The 20,256-nt window shown below is 39.5% G+C and overlaps 2 protein-coding genes across 8 annotated transcripts in view; one reads left to right on the top strand and one right to left on the bottom strand.

Annotated features, from left to right (window-relative positions):
• Positions 1–20,256, top strand: part of MACROD2 (mono-ADP ribosylhydrolase 2) — a 432,938-nt gene that overhangs the window by 82,127 nt on the left and 330,555 nt on the right. The window lies entirely within an intron of this gene.
• FLRT3 (fibronectin leucine rich transmembrane protein 3) lies at positions 14,673–19,249 on the bottom strand. Its single transcript, XM_079332020.1, has 2 exons — positions 19,108–19,249; positions 14,673–18,019 (listed from the first exon to the last, which is right to left on the bottom strand). The coding sequence occupies exon 2, from the start codon at positions 17,972–17,974 to the stop codon at positions 16,025–16,027; it is 1,950 nt and encodes a 649-aa protein (XP_079188146.1). The 5' UTR covers positions 17,975–18,019; positions 19,108–19,249; the 3' UTR covers positions 14,673–16,024.

Below are 20,256 nucleotides of genomic sequence, written 5' to 3'. Positions count from 1 at the left end.
GCCCCGCACCGCCTGTCCTCGTGTCACCTGCCACCTGCACGGCGGTACCTGAGAGGGAGCAGTGGGGGCAGCGTCTGGCTCACAGAGGCTTTCTGGAGCGCTGCAGGGATGAGGTAACGTTGCAGGATTTAATGGGATCCACGTGACCCAAGTTGCTGATACCAATGCACTGATTTATGTGCTGATGGATCTGACAGGCGCCCAGTCTCCTGGGAACCCTCCACCCTGGCCCGCGTTATGGAGATGCAGTGAGGTAACGCTCATCCCCTTGTGGTTTCAGTCCACCCACACGCACCATATGCAGGATTTTCCATAAAGGATGACTGTCAGGATATATGTGATCTCAGTTTAAGACAGTTGCACGTACTCTTATTTTTCACATACAACTGTTTAACTATGTAATTTATCTGACTAAAACTAGTTGTTGAACACCCAAGCAAAGCTGATTGTTGCATTGATGGAATGCGTCGTGTGATGCTTATTTAAAAAGATTCCTGATACCTTTTCTCTTTCTTTTCTGTTTCTCAGTTCCATTGGCTATCTTGTGTTTGTTAACATAAATGCTTTTACAGGAAGTTTTGAAAAGTGTGAGGATATTGTTTGCATTCCAAGTTAACGGTAATGGTCGGCTTTTCAGAAGTGCTCATTGTTGGGTGACTCTCATTTCATTTAAGTTGGTAGAAAATCCTTCATTAGTTTCAAAACTAGTGCAGTTAAGGGAGCACACAAGCAGTGTTGGAAATGATGTTCTAAGAAGGTGTCTGCTTGCAGGACTGACAGAATAACAAGCTCATTGCTTCCATTGCAATTCTAGAATTTGGCTATTTGCATAATACAGAGCAGTATCATTTCAATTTACAATTCACAAATAAGCATTTCAGATAGAGGTTTCAGACATGACTGAAATTTGTGAATGGTTTTCAAATAAATTGAAGGTTTTGAGCCCATTTTGTTTATATTGGGAAGCTGAAATTGTACTCGGATGCCCAAGCCTGAAAGCAGAAGGTAATTTGGCTTCCGTGTGTAAATGCTTCCTGATCAAGGGGAAATACTGATACAATTTGGTGTTTAGTTGTGCATGTAATAGATACTAACCTGGTCATTCTGTACTTGCATTTTAAACTTGCTGGTTTTGTTAATTGGTTTGCTATAAAGAGAAAAGGCTGCAGTTCAGAGGGACTCAGGATAAACTTTTTTAGTTTTTTAATCAATATTTAAGGGTAGTGCTAGAACTAAAGAAGCCTTGCTTGCATTAGAGCTGTAATAAACCCTTCTAGGTTGAAAAGGCCTCTTGTTTAGTTGTGCACTTGTCTCAACTGAACAATATTGCTGGAGTTTTCCCCCTGGTTGCTGTGCTGAGATTTTGGTTTAAAGGATGATAAGCCCAGGGTGGGACCTGGGAAGCATTTGGAGTTGGTGGTTCTCCTGGGCTGCAAGAACATGTCTCCCAGCCACAGGATTGTGGTGTTCCCTGATGCCAGGGAGCTGTGTGAAGATGAATGTGGGAGTAGTGGCAGATGTGCTGACTGAGGAGCTGCATCAGGAGATGCAGAGTGAGAGAGAGAGATAGACGTAAAGTCACGTATGATGTCTGTGATAAACATGATAAAAACTTGCTGAGGAGCAGCTTGGATTACAAAGAACTTTGTGGCTCTTTCATGTCTCACGATAATTAAATGCTCCATTTTTATTCAGCTTCTTTCAAATGGGGTTCTAATTAAGCAATAACTAATGAAATATGAGATTAAGCATCAGCATATTTCTGGTGGTCAGAGATGTGCCCAGGGCAAAGTTTAAAAAAGTTTTGTAAAACTTGTGTTTGAAACAAAGCAAAAATATTTGTTACTGAAGCAGGAGACAGATTCTGTGAGTGTAAATGCAGATTGAATTAATTTCCTTAGTGTTATGCTGAACTGAAAGAACACGAAATTCAATATGTATTCCTTTTAATGTGGTTGCGATATCATCATCGCAAATTTAAAAAAAATGCATCCCTAACCAGATAAGAAGATGCTATCAGGCACTTCTAATTTTAATTAAGGTTCAACCTATTGGAGGAATATGTATTTAAAGAATTAATTAAAATGCAGTTTGCTGTATAAGAGATATCAGTATAGGAAATTAGTTAATTGCAGTATCAAAGGGGATCTGTGCTTTGCAAGCTGTTTTATGATGCTAAGAAAGCATCTTCATGTGCATGAGAGGGACATCTTGGAAGAACCAGGAGATGATGACAATGACCTTCTTTCTGGGTTGGTTTCAGTAGAAGTGGTCCCTGGGCTTGCTGCATCTGTGCACGTCAAACAGTGTTATTTCAGTTTTTGTTTTTCTTTGGGGTGGGTGGCTGGCACCAATGCTCAAAATACTTGAGATAATTGGGCCTAATTTCATTGCATCATGGTAATCCTGTCTGCTGCAAGAAAGGCTTAGATATCTTTAAAGACTGGAGCCTTTCCATGCTGTCATTCTTGATAACCTTTTTATCACTGCAAATTTGGGTGAAGGTACTGCTGGAGCTCCTCAAAGATCGAATTGTGCTTTATTTAATATTTTCATTAGCAGCCTTTACAGAAAGAATTAAAAGCTTGCTAAATAAATTTGCTAACTCCAAAGCTGAGAGACAGTGGCAAGGCGGGGGAGGACTGGATTATTAAGTGAGAAGAACTGCTTTCCTCTGCCATTAATTGGTTTTAGGAGAATGTCATGTGCTTAAGGACAGACTACACGAATTCCCTTCTATAAGCTCAACATCACCGTTTGGGAGCAGTAAAGAATGAAGGTGTCCTATCTTAGGAAGATGAGTTTAAACTGCCACAGGTCAAGGAAGGGTAATTAGGATAATGGTGGAAGGATCAGCCTGTATTTTACCAGTAGCTTGGAAGAGCTTGGCTTCAGTCTAAAAAAACATAAGCTGAAAGGAACTAGGATTGTTTTCCATTAGTTTATGGTAGAAAAAAACCCCAAGCAAACCACAGTTATGTCAGCTAAAGGATGGCTTTAGAGGACTGCATGGGGTGTGAATATGGACTCCACTTCATCTGGCAGGCAGGTGATTCCTCACCCTTTTTGTAGCTTCCATGGGCACCGTGCCTTGAGCATTTATTTGCTGGTTTTGGCAAACCCCAAGGTCAAGTGTTGGAAGTGTCCCCCCCCTCCCCCAGCACATTTATTGGCAGCTTGCTTTAAATGATTTCTTTGATAAGAAAAAACAAAGCTTCTAGGAAGAAGTACTTAAAAAGGGAACTTAATGCATAGGCAGCCCTGTCTTCTTTAAGAATTTAGTGCTGCTCTTGGTGGGTGTGTGGATGCGCCAGACGTCTTCCAACACCTCTGAGTAGGTGCCAGTCTGTCAGATTAGCTCAACTAAAATAAACCTTTCTCCCACTCCCTGCCTGCTATCAGCCCTTTGAGAGAGAATTGCCTTCTAAAATGTACTGGGGTGTTCGCTGAGCTTTTATTCTGTGGTTTTAAGCTCATTTTGAAATGAGCAGAGAGAAGGTGAAAAATGTTGGACGCTTTTAACACTGTCATTTAATGATCCCATCCTTTGAGCCTGTTTGTGGAGAGGTGGCTTGTCTTGAGCTATTCTCTCCTTTCCTTGCCTGGTTTTCATGAGAATGTCTCCTATTGTGTTAAGCCAATAACACTTTTTAATAGGTCAATAGAGTATTAATGAGCTTTTATGCTGTGGTTATAAATGTCACATGTTTCTAAGAGTAGGAGTAGGAAATAGAAAATATTGCCTGGATTTGTCCTCTTTTTTTCAACAGTGCGAAACAGTTGATGTGATTTAGAAAAAAAAAAAAAAAAAAAGCTTTGATCAATCAGAGCCTTTTAGCTTTTGTTATTTAAAATGCAATCCTAAGGACCAAGCATTGTAGCACTTGCCTTCATAACCTCCTGTATTAGGAAAGTTAAAAAAATTACAAATTTGCTGTGAAATAAAATGTGTTTGTAACAAGAGAATTTTGCAGGACAACCTTCAAATAAAAGTTGAGAGTTTTTTGTTTGTCTTGTGAACCCACAGTATGTTCGCTTGGCTGTGACGAACCTCTGCTTGCAGCACAGCAGAGTTTTGTCACCTCCTCAAAAAGCAGCAGAATTAGTGCTGGCAGAGGTATAAATGTGGCAGGCTTGGCTTATGCCAGGAGTGGCCGGTGTCATTGACTTGGTGTAACGTGTCCAAATCTCCATATGGGTGGCAGGTCTAACAAAACATCTTGTACAGCCCAGAAAACAGCATAGTGGGAAAGGGACACTGTGGTTCATAGAAGGGAGGTGGTGGCAGCTCTCCAAGGCTCCCACTCCTGCCTCCCTGCCAATCTGAATTGCAGAGCTCCCCAGTAATGTCATCCTTTGGAGTTTCTACAGTTTCATTTCCTCCAGCACAGCGTTGCTGCTGGCAAGGCGAGGTAGCCCTGGTGCTGTCACTTCCATTTTGTTTTCAGCCACAGTTACCTTAGTAAACAAAGGGCTGAACATCTGCAGTTTTGCTTTATCAAATGGTTCTATAATGCTGCAAACAAATAAAAAGCTGAAGGTATTTGAAAGTAGCTTAATAAATTAGTATTAGTATTGTAAATTGCTCACTCTTTACTTTTGGCTTAGCAGAAATTGCTTGGAAGACCTATTAATGTTATCGTAAGAATGATGATGCTGTATACCAAAAAATATCTGGCCATATGCTTGTATCTTTACTTTAAAGGACAAAGATTAATGAAATGTAATTTAAAAGGAAAAATAATTTATTATTTTACATTATGCTTTCAAAGGAAATGAAGAATAGATTTTGAGCACTAATGTTCCCATTTACACTATAGCTATGTATATAATAAGTGGTTTTGAGAGATCAGGTGTCATGTAAATAGTGTTTTTGAATGGCAGAGTAAATATCACAAATTCTGCAGTGTTAGACACACAGTCTGATGTAGACTTGCATGGATTTCAGTATTGTGCAGCTGACTTCCTATCTGGTTAGTACATTTTACATTCCTCTGGCATGTTGTGCTGCTGAATTCTTCTATTGCTGCTACAGCTGAGCCAAAAATTACTGGTCCCTTTCAAGCTGATTAGAAGAACATTTAAAAATCATTAGTAAAGGAGAATGTTAAAAAAAAGGCACTTCAAAGCACATTTTAAAAAAAGACTGTTCTGTACACAGAATATTTTCAGTTTTTAAAATAAAGTTGGAATGTAAGTTGATCACTATGGTTGGAGGAATAAGCAGAGTGGTGTTTGGTTTTCTTTTCCTGCTAGTTTTCTTGTAATATGAAATACCTGAAATTAACACTGTTGCCTTTCCCCATATAGAAAATACTGTGTTTTTTCCGGGCAGGTACAACGATTACTCCTGCAAAACTGTTGATTTAACAACAAATACCCCCAGCACTTTGCAGTGTTCAAGGAACCTGCATCATCAGCATATAATCCTATACTGCAGGTATTAAGTAGTGAGTGATTTTTTACCATTAAAGTAATAGTCAAATCTGGGTCAGCTCCCAGAAGAATAAGAGTTTAAAGGTCTTGGACAACTTCCTAGTGCCCACGTATGAATTGGCTGCTTCCCTGTTGTGCTTCAGTGGTTCAGGGAAACATTGGCAGTTTTTCATGTGCTCTCTGAGTCCTGGGCTGAGGTTGCTCATCCGTGGGCTCACAGTGCTGCTGCTCTCTTTTGAAAGAGAGAGATGTTTCAGGCTGGCATGTGGCATCTTGGGATTGAAAACAGAGCTGCTTTTAGATGTCTGTCCTGCACCTGAACAGGTGACCCCATAAATTTATTCTGTTTACTCGTATCAGCTTGTTGGGGTGCATAATGTCCTAAAATAATCCTGGTGCTCCTGCTAATTTTTCTTTTAATCGACCCAAAAGAAAAAAAAAAAAATCATCTTGCAGAAGACAGGTCTTCTATCTTGGAAGTATTCAAAAATGGCTGTAGGAGCCCAGGACTCCTTGCCTCCCTGTTCTTACTGCTATTGAGCCTGTATAGCATTCTTTTAACACAGCACTAACCTGCTCAGCCAGATGGTAAATGTCATAGAGATATCTTCATGTTTGTTTGGGTTTTTTTCTGTGTGAGGTGAAGTAAACTTCAGTAAATCTCTCATCTGATCACAGAGAATAAATTTGATGTTGCTTTTGGGCATACTTATTCCACATCCTCTTTCCTACTTGTTTTCAGGACATAAGTGACACTAATTTGCACTTGTACAGTTCCTCTATCTTGATTACTGAGCAGGCTGGATGATGTGGAGATTAACGATGACATTTTGAAAGACCAAACGCTTGCCAGTGTCTTTAAAATTCTCTACTTTTCCTTCGTTGTATGATCAAGCCCTGAGGGGGGATGGCAGAGGCAGCTTCCTACAAATGTGAAAGCTCTAGAAAACATGATCCCTGGCTTGTTTGACAGATGAAAGTTTATCCCAGTGTTAGGTTTTTGCAAAGGAAGCAGTATTGACTGTCTGCTTACCAGTCCTAGCATAGGTAACAGCACCTGCTGGAGCTCCTTCTCAGCAGGGGAAAAATTGTTTTTTCCCCTCTTTAGTGGCACTTTAGCTGATTGTGAGACATGGGAACAGATAGATGCCTTTGCAGTGACACCTAGCATGGTTTATTTCCCTACCCTCAGGAATTCTGCTTCATTCCCAGGAAGGCTCAGGCCTGTCTTAGATGTGTTCCTCAGCTGACATGAACTGCTTCTGTTGTAAGACATTTTCCTATTTAATGTCCTTAAGCACTAGTTTATAGCAGCACTGTAGAGATTTCCATGAACTAATATGAGAGATTTCACTCATTGCTCATATACTGACTTGCAAACCTCAGAAAGAGGTCAGTGTTGTGGGGATTTGACCCAGCAACTTCCTAGAGCTGCTGAACAAAACAGAGTAAGAAACATTTTGGAGAGCTAGATATATTTTCTCTTTCCTGAAAGTATTGCTACAGAAATCTTTGTATCAGTCAATTGCTGCAAAATTTTTGCATAATCTAAACTGGGCTTTTGTTAATACTTCACTAGCATCCTTTAAACCTGCTGAATGCATTTTAATTGATTTGGAGGGATTATACTGAAGGATAAAGTTAGTCTTTATTAGCACAAAGGAGAACAGTAGGCAATTTTACATTTTATTTTATCTAAATAAACCAGCAGTATTTAATGTAGTGAGTGCTTTCAGTAGTGTTAGGTACTATGTGGACAAAAAATAAAATACCTGTCAGAAATATGCTGATGATGGCAGTCTGCTGGGAGCTGAACTCATGATAATAAAACCTCCTGGACTGGAATGGGTGCTGTTCCTGCTTCTTGCCCGTTCATGCCCCTGCAGGCTGTTTTTGCAGGGTATAACCCCACAGCCAGCAGCTGTCAGGCTGTGCAGTGCTGGGCTGTGGGGCTCCTGTCCTTGCAGGAGGTGTCAGCCAGGCCATGGCAACGGGGCTGGAGCCTGGAGGAGCTCAAAGGGTGGGATTAGAAGAGCTTACATCCTTTGACTGTGCACCGGATCACTGCATTGAAATCACTTTGATAGGTGCTTTTTGAGGATTTTGCAGGGTTGGTTGTTTTTTGATTTGTTTGGGGGTTTATTTGAAGTCCCTGAGACTGGGTTGCTTTCCTCTCTAGTTTTGAAGCAACGCCAGCATTGAGTTTAAAATGGATATTGAGACAATCCAATTTATACTGACTGTGCCAGCAGGGTGCTCCTTCATGGGACACAGGATATCACCTTCAAATCCATATCAAAGAGAGAGACTCTCTTTCTCTCCTTTCCCAAAGTGGTGTGGTTGCTTTGGGAAAAAGATGTGTTTCTTGCATGAGCAGCTCCATAGGTCCTTTTGTCAAAATAGTTGGGTTTGTGAAGGTTTTGTTTTGGTTTTTTTTTCCCCTTCAGTAAAACAAGGAAGATCTCTCTGCAGCATCCAACAGCACCCTTTTCCCTCTAAATAGCATCCTAGTATAATGTCTCTGTTCTTTCCCTCTCCCATCTCTAAGACTCTAAAAAATTTTTGACAAATCATTTTTTGCACTTTTAGTATTTAATGACTGAAATGATCTAAGTGTTAAAGATGTCAGTTGATAACTGATATGGAAAATGGGAAGGGAAAATGGATAGGAACTGTACTGCACAAACACCCATTTACTAATGTGCAGAACATGTTTTAAAGAACACTGGGGAGATCCTCAATAAACATGTGCTCATCATAGCATTGGGTATGAAGTCATATAAACAAAACCTTTAAAACTTATTCTACAGGTAATGCTGAGCATTACATCAAATCTTCCATGCCTGAAAGACAAACTATTTGATTTTGATTTTTTAAAGAATAGTGTAGGATAGTAATATATTTCAGAGTTTGGGACAAAATATTTCAGACAAAACACAGAAATTTAGGACAATTTTTTTTTTTTGTAACAAAACCAGTCCCTATTAGTTTTGTTTGGGTGTATTTGGCTCCTTTTAATACCTCTGTACCCCTGGAATGCTCTGATCAGTGCAACTCTGTCCCTAGGCCAGAAGATAATGAAAGACCCGAACATTTCCTGAGACAGAAGTTATAACTACGTAGTTGTTACTTTTTTTTCAATTCTCAGTAGTAGAAATGTGATTTTGTGGTATTCCACCTCTCCTGCTAAATTCTTTTTAATTGATCTTGTTTATTTGGACTTCTTAAATTCATATATGGAACACGGGAAAGTAATGGTGATAAGAGCAGCTTCTTAGGAATATATTATTATTATCTTGTTCCCCCCACCATTAACATCATGTATCTGTAAGTTCAGGAACAGTGGAGATTTCCAGGGAAAATATTTTGTGATGCACCTGCCCTGGATTTAAGTGCAAACTCTTTAAGGAGGGTTCAGCACTATCCCACTATGTATCCACAAGTGTGATTAGCAATGATGAGGTTTTTACACATGTAACAGTCCTGTTTACCGAACAAACTCTCTCAGTTAACTTCTTTTAATTAACAAAGAGGGGAAAAAAAGAAAAGCTTAGAGATGGTGGTTGTCCTGCTGGTGCTCAATGGTTTTGACCCTTAAAGGTACTTAGAGATTTTCCAGTAGTCAAAAGCACCAAGGTGCATAACTGGGAGAGGTGAGGGTCTGTCTGAGACAGCCATGGTTGAGCTGTGAGGTCCTACACACAGTTCCACCATTGTCTTTTTTCCTTTGTCCAAGGAAATTGCACCAGGTCAGCAATTTAGTTCCCCCAGTGAGATTCTCCTGACTGCTTACTTCATTTGGCTGCAAACTGCTGAATTCCAGCAAGCAGGAAAACTTCCAAGACCCAGAAATACTGTGGTGTTTTTCTTAATTTCTATTTTAGCATGATATTTGTCATTTCTGTATCAGGGAGAAATGAAAAGGTTTTTAGTGGATGAAGTAGGTTACATGCCATTAAGGAGTTCTAAAGGTAACATAATTGCTTTAAAGACATTAGGCAGAGATTCTGTGTTATCATCTAATGCCCTAAAATTGTATTTACTCACTGGGTTAGCATATCCCTGTATATGGCTTTCTTTCTGTTAATGAGCTCATGTTCCTTGTGGGCAGTAATTTATTCCATCAGGCTTTGGAAATAAGTGTCTTAATGTTTCTTGAGAAGATTACTGAAACCAGGTAAACAAACAAAATACCACAGATTCTGTATCTATCTATACTCTTATGTTGTTGCTCAAACTGTGTAGAAAATGAAATAGTTTGAGGAGGAGTGCAATGCAAATAACTTTTGTCCATTAAATCTAGCTGAAACAGGGTGAGCATATTATACAAACAATCAGGAAGTGCATAGGGTTTATACAGGCTTGTATTTGGGCTATAATTCTGGAATAAGGGTTAAAACATTATTTCTTAAATCCTCTGCTTTGTAAGCATTCCTTAGTAGAAGGGTTTACCTTTTTAAAAACTGTTACTTCTGTACTTCCTCATTGAATCCATGGAAAAACAGCACCTGAGGAAGCCAGATTAGCTCCACGTTAGACACACAAATCAGTAGCTGAAGATGTGTAAGGTAAGGAGGCTTTCTCTTACTGCCTGTTGAAGCTGCTGATGCTTGGTCTAGTAATTTAGGAAATTCTCTTAATACAGCAAGCTCAGAGGTGACAAAGGCTTAGATTTGCTGTGGCCTCCTGTGTGTAACCTAGCCTGAAAAGACACTGCTTCTAAGCTATGCCTGCATTATGTAAATGCAACTGCTCATGTGCATCACAAAATCTAAAAGTCCCCAGGTTTTGATCATACAATAGCGAAAACAGATTTTGTTACCTTTTTGCAATCCTTGCAATAAAAGCAAGGCTTCAATTTAGAACCCTGGAAGGCATTATTGTGAGATGAGATGGGAAAGCAGAGCTTGTGGGGACATTCTTTATGTATTATATCACACCAGCACCTGCTGTGTCTAAGGGCATTCATTTAAAATTATCAACCAGTTGAATTTGTATCCCATTAAAATTGGGAAGATTTGCAGTAAAATTATTTGTTGTTCTTAATTGCAAAAGGAAAAAAAAAAAAGGACAAGAAAAAAATATTAAACAAAACCAATCCCCACATCCACCAAAACCATCTGTTTCCATGTGGAAAGCCAGTTCCCTGGTAGGCATTTATCAGGGACTAAGGCCACTGGAGGAAAGCAGTATTACATAAATCGGATGTGCAGTTCTGAGCTAAATAAATTTTTAAATATTTTGCATAAATTAAGGACATTAAATTATGCATATGTGCATAATTTCATCCTTTTGTAAATGATGTTCCCACAGTTAGTGATTAAAGAAAGTGGTGCAGCCCCTCGAGTTGGAACAATTAGACCTTCCAGAGCTCTGTCTATAGATAGATATTCCTTAAGCTCAGCAAGGGGATGGGAGTGTGTGCTAGCACTTGGCTATGATCTGCTCCCTGTTTTTGATGACTTAAGAGGGCTGTTCAGGACAGAGTATCAGCCTATATGAACACTATCAACCAGCTTGAACAAGTCAGATTATTTAATTAGCCCTATTAAGACCCTTCTATTTTTATAACTTATTTATGAGTTTCTTGCAAAGCTTAAAAGGTCCCGCTTCAGATATCAAAAGGATGTTCTCAGCTCATGTTGTTAATCTTGAGGGGTTTTATACTGTGACTCCATTAAATTTTCATCCTAAGAAAACAAAAAGAGACTCTGAAAAACAGTTCAAGTTGGGAAATTCACATCTGCAGTCCCAACCTTTGTGTTTCAGGCATAGGGCATTTACGATGTCCATGCACAATGGACATTTGCTTGGTTGCCAAAATGTGTATTATATGCCTTTGCCTTAGACCATCAAAATGCAGAGAATGTTTACTTAACACCCATTTGAAGTCTTGGTTTCCCCCTAGGGGAGAAATTTTCCTCAGACATCACTTAAAGACTACTGTGCTGTGAGTATCTTACTTAATGTCCTGTGCTGAGAAAAGAAGGTGATGCTTGCTTTGAGAATCTGCTTTGCCACTCTTTTACTGAGATCCATGTTCTGCTTTATCTAGGTTTTTTAAGAGGAGCAGGAAATTATTTGATGGAATTACTATTAAATCAAACATTCTTGTTTACCAAAAGAAAAAGCTTTTAAAGCAATTGTGTCTAGAATTTAATACTTGTGTCATGGTTGTACCTTCAGAGTGTTTGAAAGGGCTCTAATTTCAACATAAGGGTGGGGACTCTTATCCACCACCCCAAAATTAAATTCATTTGCAAAGAAAAAAAAAAAAAAGGTCAAATTTTCATGTCTGAATTCAGTCAATGAACTTTTTCTCTCTGATGGAACCACTATGGGCTAGTTTGGAAGATGAAAACTCCTCAGGTATGGAGTAACTTCATGCTTTGAAAAACAGAAAATCACTGATGGTTAAGTGCTGGCTGTGGCTTGAAGCTCTGGCTGTTCTGGTATTAGTAAAACAGTTAATTAAACAAAGATCAGTCCCAAGGTGATGCTGAAACAATACATGGATTTGGAAGTAAGGTTAAGGTGTTTTGAAAGTAGAGGGTACCTGTGTGAATTTTGGTTCTGGCCAAAACTATCTCAAACAAATGTGGTTTGGATAAATCCAGGCAGATGACATCTGCCAGCTCACTTCTGAAAATCTTATTCAACTTTAGCTGCAGGTGAATGTGCAAAATTTTATTCTCTTAGAAGGGAAGTCTATATATATGCTTTAGTGCATTATGTCATCAGTAAATTATTTTAATAGCAAATAAGCCTTTATTACTTTTGCTCTTGCTTTATTGCATTTGCTGCTCTACATTCAATATGTACAGCATTGGCACAAGATAGCTTGCATGCTCACTAGTGCATTAGCAGGAGAGATGGAAACTGTGTTCCAAGACCATAATACTTTCAATTTGGTACTGTTAAAGCCAGAGGAAAAAAAAAACCAATCAAGAAACCCCAACAGTTGCTGCACATCAAGCTCTGGTAGAATGCTAGGAAATAACAGCTTATAAATTAATCAAGTTTCTCACAGAATCATAGAATATACTGAGTTCAAAGGAACCATAAGGATCATTGAGTCCAGGTCCTGGCCCTAGTTCTGGAAGGTGCCAAGATGAGACAAAATTAATAGAGTTTCCAAAGTACCAGGGTGTTTTTGGAGACAGCTTTCAGGGTAAAACAGAATTGTGGTCAATTCAGAATAGCAATATAAACTTAAAAAGGGACACTGATAAAGAATGTAAAAGATACTTAGCATAGTATTTTAATATGGAAAGTAGTGGTCAAGTGAACTGTGCACATAGGTTTAGGCAACAACTGAAAGAATTCCCACCCCTTGCTCCACAATTAAATATTGAACAGTACACAGAAATAACATGGAATTCGGAAACTGAGATGAATTTAATGGGGATTAATGTTATTTTGATAAATGTGCTGAATAAACTGCCTACTGTAGTAATCCGCTTTGCCTGCGTATATACCTGTCTAACAGAAGGGATTTATGGTGGTGCCAGGGAGCATTGCAGGCAGCAGCTGCAGCACCAGGAAAAGCAGCAGTGTTGAAGAGACAGGCCTGACATGGAGAGGAATAGAAACTTGTATTAAAAGCCAAAGGAAAAAATACAGTTTGGTTTGAAAGCAATCTTTCACTTGCCAAATTAATTTTAACTTTATGTGTGTGGAGTAAAAGTTGCTGTAGAAGCCGAGGAAGGTCGTGTACACTCCAGTGTGCCATTTTTTGCATTGACATCATGTGCTAAGAGGACACCAGCTCTCCCACAAGCCTGACCTGGTTCCCTGAGGAAGACAGAGCTTTGTCCAGGTTTTCACTCTTGCTGGTGGAAGGTGAAGTAGGAACAAATGGGTTGATTTACTGAAGTTGCTTTGGATTTGTAGCCTACTGCCTCACAAAAATGTCACATGAAAAATCATTTTACTTAAGACTGTCATACAATTATCTCTTCAAATGCCAACTTTTTTATACCCTTATGCCCTTGAGTAGCATCACTGGAGTTGATATATACCTGTGCTTTACTTATTATACACCTTATACCTTATTACCAGGCACTTCTGGCTTAGGTGCCTCAGAAGGCAAAGTACTCACTGAGTGTTGTTTCACCTTTTTCACAACATAAATTTGGAGCCAGCTGGGAGAGAGGCTTTTTAAATAGCTTGAAAATCAAACAAAACCTGTTTAATTTTGTTACTGGAGAACTGCTGGCAAAGAACCAGACACTCTTGCCAGTGACCCAGACATTAAATGGGCTCAGATATCAGGGATCCCTGTGTGAGTGTGGACAAAGAATAGGTCCATCCAGTCCCTCTGTGTCATTTTCCTTTGCTCTCACTGCTCGGGAAGCTTTTTGCACATCAACATCATGAAGTTTCCCATGCTCAGTCCTGACTTTCTTGCCCTTGCCTAGATTGGCACCTGATGAGACAACAGAGCAAAATAGTTTTGTTTGGTGCATTACACTGAGCTGAGCACATCGTTGTTCAGTGTTACACTCCCCTCTCCATGGATCCATTCAATGCTCCATGCAGAGGAGACACGGCTTGTATAAGGTCAGTGCTGTGCCTCCACTGCTCAGGAAACTGCAGGAGACACTTCTGAAAGTGGTGTGTCAACATTCCATGGTACAGGGAGTTTGGAAAGGAACTCCCCAGGGCACATCTGGAAAATGAGGATAAAAAAATGTGTGTTACTGGAAATTTTGGGTCTGTGCAGTTAGATGGATCCCTGGTACGAGATTGATCTGCAGGTTGACTGTTGAAACCATCAGTCTCAGTGTTGGTCACTCGTTCTTTTCATCCCTTATTCTTTACTACTCTTAGGGAAACAAACAGGCCAAGAACCACTGAAATTCTCATAAAATTGAACTGCATTTGGTATACATTCCTTCTTGCCTGAAATATTGTCTGAAATATTAAATATTTTTCATTTGCTGTTTCTTTTAAAAAACCTCTGTATTTCAGAGGATTGCAACTCCACATCTTCCCTCCCTTTTATTGTTCACACAGTTCATTGTTGTGAAAACTTTTTTCCAAGCAGTTAATATTGAAGAAAACCTGCAAGTGTAATACTGTTAACCTGAACACAGAGAGAGGTGAAGCTCATGACCTGAAAAGTAGTAGCTTCCGAGTGGGTTTCTTATCAGTGCACTGCAGAGGTGCAGCATAATTTTGAAGTAGTTTTTCAGCTTCATTCATGAATAAGACCAGTATTTTTCATAGTTAAGTTATGTATGAAAAAGTGGGTATTTTATTATTTCCTTTTTTCTTAGTTTTTAAAAGCTTGATACATATAGCATTGGATCAAGGCACACACAAGACTGGCCAAAGGGCATACAAAGCACTTTGGTTTTTAGTTGAAGAAACAGAATGATTATTGCAACAAAGAGTGGCTTGGGGTTTGAACATGAAATAGCTCATAGTTCAGCAGGAAGGCAGAAAGAAACATGTTACCTTACATATTCACCAAGGAATTTCTGGATAACTGTGACAGTAATGGGCAGTATTCCTGACTGTAACAGCAGTGCACTGAACACACTCATTTATGCTTCAGGACAGCTGCATTCCCCTTTTGTCTGCTCACCTTTGGGACCACAGTTTTTGAGACCTTGCTTTTATTGCCATGGGTTTTGTCCTATTCTCTTCTCTTGTGAAACTGCACTTTCAGCCCTTTTTCTTTTCAAAGCAGTTTCAAAGTGTTGTCTCTGCCTTCCTAATGCCTGTGAACATCTATCACTATTTTCTCTGTAATATACAGACTACTGATTCTGCTAAACAAAAATCTATTCCTGAACTGTATCTACCCCCTTGGTTTATAGAGCCTACCACTTTTTTTTTTTTTTTTAATTCCTTGTTAGGAATTTTGCTTTCCTTTAGGGATTAGGTTTTTGAACTCTTGTCAAAAGGTTTAGTCTCATGCATGTCATCAATTTGCTTATTCTCATTTAAATTGGATTTCACCACTGTTGAATGGATATATCCCAGACAGCTGATATTGCCCATTACTACACACATTTTTGTTTATTGAATATTGTTGTGGTTTACAGATTTAATAGACCCAACACTGGAAGTTCTGTGAGTTTTTGTAACCATGTTTTGATCTTCCTGATTTGCCAGGTTCAACATCATTTTATTGATACCAAAGTGAAAAATGGCCTGTGCTTACACTTACAAGGATCTCAGATGAATGCTCTGACTGCTCAACACGGCAAGAAAATTCACTTTCACAGTCAACAAGTCATCTTACTCAGTAGAACACAAAAGTTAAATGGTCTGTAACTTCAATATTAGCAAGGAAAATACAGTACAAATTACTAAAAAATACTAAAATATAGAATTGTGGTCAGGTATTCCCACTACATTAATCGCAGCAGTAGCCTGAAATTTGAAACTTTTAATAAAAAGTTCTTAAATATAAATTATATGGCAAATGTACAGTACATTGCTTTGTCAGTCTTTTAATCCAGTGTTTTGCAGTAGAACAGCAACTGTTAAGTCAGTCTTTTCTTGTTTTCTTTAAAAAACAAAACAAACCCAAAAAACCCAACAAAACCCCAAACAGTTTTCATGTCCCTCAGTATCATGAGTGCGAATGATCTGAATCTGGAATACCACTGTCCCTGTAGCTCCTGTTACTACTGCTTTCACTGTGGCTGTTCTTGTACAGATTCATGCCATTGGGTGGGAAAATGGTGTGTATTACAAATTCCTCCTTGGACACTTGGTCACTGGTTATTGGTATCATTTGGAAAGAAGTCTCCCTGATTTCCAGGATGGAGTTATCCTTCTTGGTTCCCGCTTCAGCGTAGTCGTCTTTTCTCCGGCGTCCCTTGCTGTAGGTGCAGTTCCGGGAGAACAGGGAGCCGTTCCTGTGCACGTACCAGCAGACCAGGGCCAGCAGCCCTATGGCCACCAGCGCCACCGCGCCGCCGATGATGGCGGCCAAGGGCAAGCTGGAGTTTTTGTAAGGCTCTTTCTCCTGCTCCCGGTTGAGGGTGGTGGTAGGGTTGTACATCTTAAGCGGCGCTGTCTCGGTCTCGATGCATTCGGGTGTTTCATCGGAGAGATAGATGTTGCTGGTTTCCATGGGAACCATGCACACACGATACGGCGACTCTGGTTCGAGAGCCGTGAGCAAATAGTCGTTTCTGTCGCCTGTAACTATCGTTTCAGTTATAGATCCAAAGGCAGGGCTGTGACCCATCTTGAGCCAGCTCAGTCTCAAAGCAGTCATGGGTAGTGCAACTTTCCAGGAGATGTGAATAGTCTCCGTGCTTACGGATTTCACAAATATCGTAATGATTTTGCGTACCGGGCTTGCTGTGGTTCTGTAGTTTTTGTTTAGGTTGGGAGTCTTGACGTCTGGTTGTTTGGTCACAGAAATGGGCCAGTGTCCCTGGGCCGGGTATAAGGTGTTTGGTACTGCAGTAGTGATTTGGATGGTGCTTATCACGCTATCGTCCTTACAGTCAAACAGTTCTGCGCTGAGGTCTTTGATAGCCATCCCACGCACTTTTTCTGGTGCCTGACACATCAGTCCGCGTACGTTCACTTTTAAAGGCAAGGACTGTAACCAGTCACGTACCCATTTCATTTTGCACCCGCAGTGCCAGGGATTGTTGCGAAGAAAAAGTTGAGTGATGTTGTCCAGATCATCAAAGACACCCTGAGGTAAATTGCTGAGATTGTTATTGGACATATCTAGTCGATACAACTGCCGCAAGTAAGAGAAAGCATTGGGTGGCACACGGTTGATGTGGTTTTCTTGGAGATAAAGCTTTCTTAGGTTTGTTCCCGGCAGATTCACCGGTGCAGCTGTGAGTGAATTGCGGACCAATGACAATTCTGTAAGATTGACTAGATTCATGAAGACTTTGTCTCCTAATCCATGATTATTTAGGAGATTTCCATCTAAAACAAGGCGTTTTAGATTTGTAAGGTCTTGAAGGGCCAGCTCAGAAATTGTGGAAATGCGATTATCATCCAAGCGCAGCTCTTCTATGGTTTTAGGCAAACCCCAGGGAATGGTGCTAAGGTGATTTCGAGAGAGAAAAAGAAGTCTGAGATAGATGTTGTCCCGGAAAGCTCCATCCTCGATGCTAACGGCGGAAACAGAATTATCATCCAAATGCAGTTCTTCCAGATAAGGAATTTTTGAAAGTGAATCATAAGTAATGGTCCTTATATTGTTCTCCTGCAAATGCAGTTCCTTAATGTACTTAGGGAGGTTAGTGGGGAATTCATCTAGGCTGTTGCGGTATAAATATATTCTTTCCACCCTAAGCAAGTTCTTCAGTTCTGAAGGAATCCCAGCATTATTTATTTGATTGTTCTGAAGGAAGAGGGTAGTTGCATCCTCTGGGATTCCTGTAGGAATAGACGTCAAATCGCGATCATTACAATATATGAAACCCACATCACAGCGACATACTGAAGGGCATGGTTTGGCACTAACAGAATAAGGTGCCATGTCAAGTAACAGCCCTATTTTAGTCCAAACTAGGAAGATGCTCCAGGTAACACTAATCATGGTCAGGAATGATGAGATTTCTATACAGTTCTGATCTTCAACAATCTAAAAAAACCAAACAAACACAATTATCCAGATCATCAGTGAAGAAACCGCAATAAAAAAAAATCAACATTACAGAAGACATCTGAAACACACATTAAACCAAAATTCAAGTGCGTAGATGCATTTTACTCCCTTTTCCTTATGTCAATAATTCTAGTACTTGTACTAATTCAATTAACTTAATAGGTTGTTCTGCATAGTGATTGAAAATAATATAATCAAGTATGTCTAATCTGTGAATTATTTTGCTTAAGCAACAAGACTCTTTCTAAGGATTCCTTCACATTTCATGTGTACTGACAGTCTTTGTTCACAGATACCAAATAAGTACAGAACTGAAGTCACACCAGAGTTCAAGTAAATCATTCTATATCTGAAAGATAAGAAGTAATTCCTAAGCCAGCTAACTTCCTCAGGAGCCCTTAAGTGAACTATAAAACCCTTACCAAACCCCCAAGTCTAGTGGTAGCTATTTCAGAAATTCAAAAAAGCCCTTAAGGCAAAGCATAAAATGCTGACAAAAGGGTGAAGGCCAGTAAAGACTTTTCCCAAGTCTTTTGCAGTGTTCAACTTTACATTGTGTAACTTACAAACACTGTGAACTATTTTGCTTGGTTTTCATGCTTAAGTGAGTGTTCAGAAAGGTGAATGTTACAACTGGCAAGTAACTGGTAGAGCTATGGCTTTCTAGTTCACTGGATGAAATATTTCATTACATGTTTAATTTCATTTTTAAATATTTGTCATTCTCAAAAGTAGTCTTACTAAGTAGCACACTCATAAGAGTCTATTTGGCAGGTTTAACCACATTTTCCCATCTTATTAGTAGCATGGTATAAATTAACTTTTGAGACTGAGATTGTACTTTGCATTGGTAGTGTGTTTGTACACTGAGCTCAGGTAATTAGCATTTTTATAGCTTTTAAGACAACATAATTCAATTACCATTGTAATTAGGGTTGTGAGAACTCTTGCAAGATGACCTATGCATTAAGCGGTGTCATGACCTTTTCTCTTACGGGTTCATGTATTAATTGAACTTTAGTCTCAGAGGCATGAAAAGGAAAATAAATGAATATTGATCCTACCGTATTTAAAGGTATGAGTAAATTGTGTGCTTGAGGATATCCAGTAAAGGGATGTCTTTCTGCCCAGTCACTCTTATGGTTTACTCCATGAAGCAGTTTTTTCTCGGTGGTGTTTACTCAGATGGTCTTTGTTGGTGGCGTGTGTTTCCTGGCTCCTGGCACGACACTCAATGAGCATTCCAACCAAGATTTATCATGGTACATAAGCACACCAGGTCCCAGTGTAGAAAAGCTTCAGCTTCCCTCTATTTTTGTCCTCATGTAAGGTCTGTGAATGAAGAGCCTCTTTTGTTTGGTTTAATGCCTTTAGCAGGAATTACTTTCTTTGTAACTCTTACAAACTCTTCTGTGCAGAGTAGTGGTCAGAGGAGGGAACTTTAGTGCCGCGTGATAGAAACCATTCATTATGCTGAGGCTTGAAGGATTGCAGCCTCTTCAGGAGGTCAGGAAAGGGATGCTTTTCCTATCCAGAATTATCCAATTATGACCTTTGTACAGTAGCTACATCCTGATACATCCACACCTCTTTGAGAGAACCATTTTCCAACTCTCACTTTTTAACACTCCTTCCAAATTTGTAATGCAGGAAATAATTCCTTCTGTGCTGCAAGAATGTAAGTTACTTTACCACAGAAACATCAGGCAATGCAGATGGTTTTCTTCATTATAAAAAACCCCCACAAAAGTACGATTTCTTTCCCAGAAAACTCCCCTTTGAAAGCTTTCCTTGAACTCTTAATGTCCTGCAAAAGTAAAAACAAGAAAATTGGAATTAATAACAACTGGTGCACACTAGTTTCAAGAGTTGCATCCCCTGTACATGAGTAGCACACCTTGTTTCCCCAAAGCATTGGCATTTCAGCAAAATCCACAGGGTTCTTTCAAAAAAAGTTTTGCTGTGTAGTTTCGTTACTGCAGTTTTGCTGGAACTGTATTTTCACTTGTTTCAGCAGAAAACATAAAGGCAGGGAGTAACAAAGTATTTGGAAATTATATTTTTCATCTAATGTCAAATACCAGTGTTACCTCCTTGGAGGTTGCTTGGTTTGTGTTCCTGGTAAAGAGAGATAGATGATGATCTTCTCCTTGGTTTTAAGTGTAAAGAGAATTACTAATAATTACTGCTCAACAGTTACTGGGTGAAAGGGA

Source organism: Erithacus rubecula (assembly GCF_903797595.1).
Source record: "Erithacus rubecula genome assembly, chromosome: 2".
Classification (NCBI taxonomy): Eukaryota; Metazoa; Chordata; class Aves; order Passeriformes; family Muscicapidae; genus Erithacus; species Erithacus rubecula.
This window is presented reverse-complemented; position numbering and strand designations above follow the sequence as displayed.

What these genes read in the sequence shown, in the direction of transcription:
- FLRT3 (XM_079332020.1), bottom strand. Translation starts at nt 17,974, where the DNA reads ATGATTAGTGTTACCTGGAGCATCTTCCTAGTTTGGACTAAAATAGGG.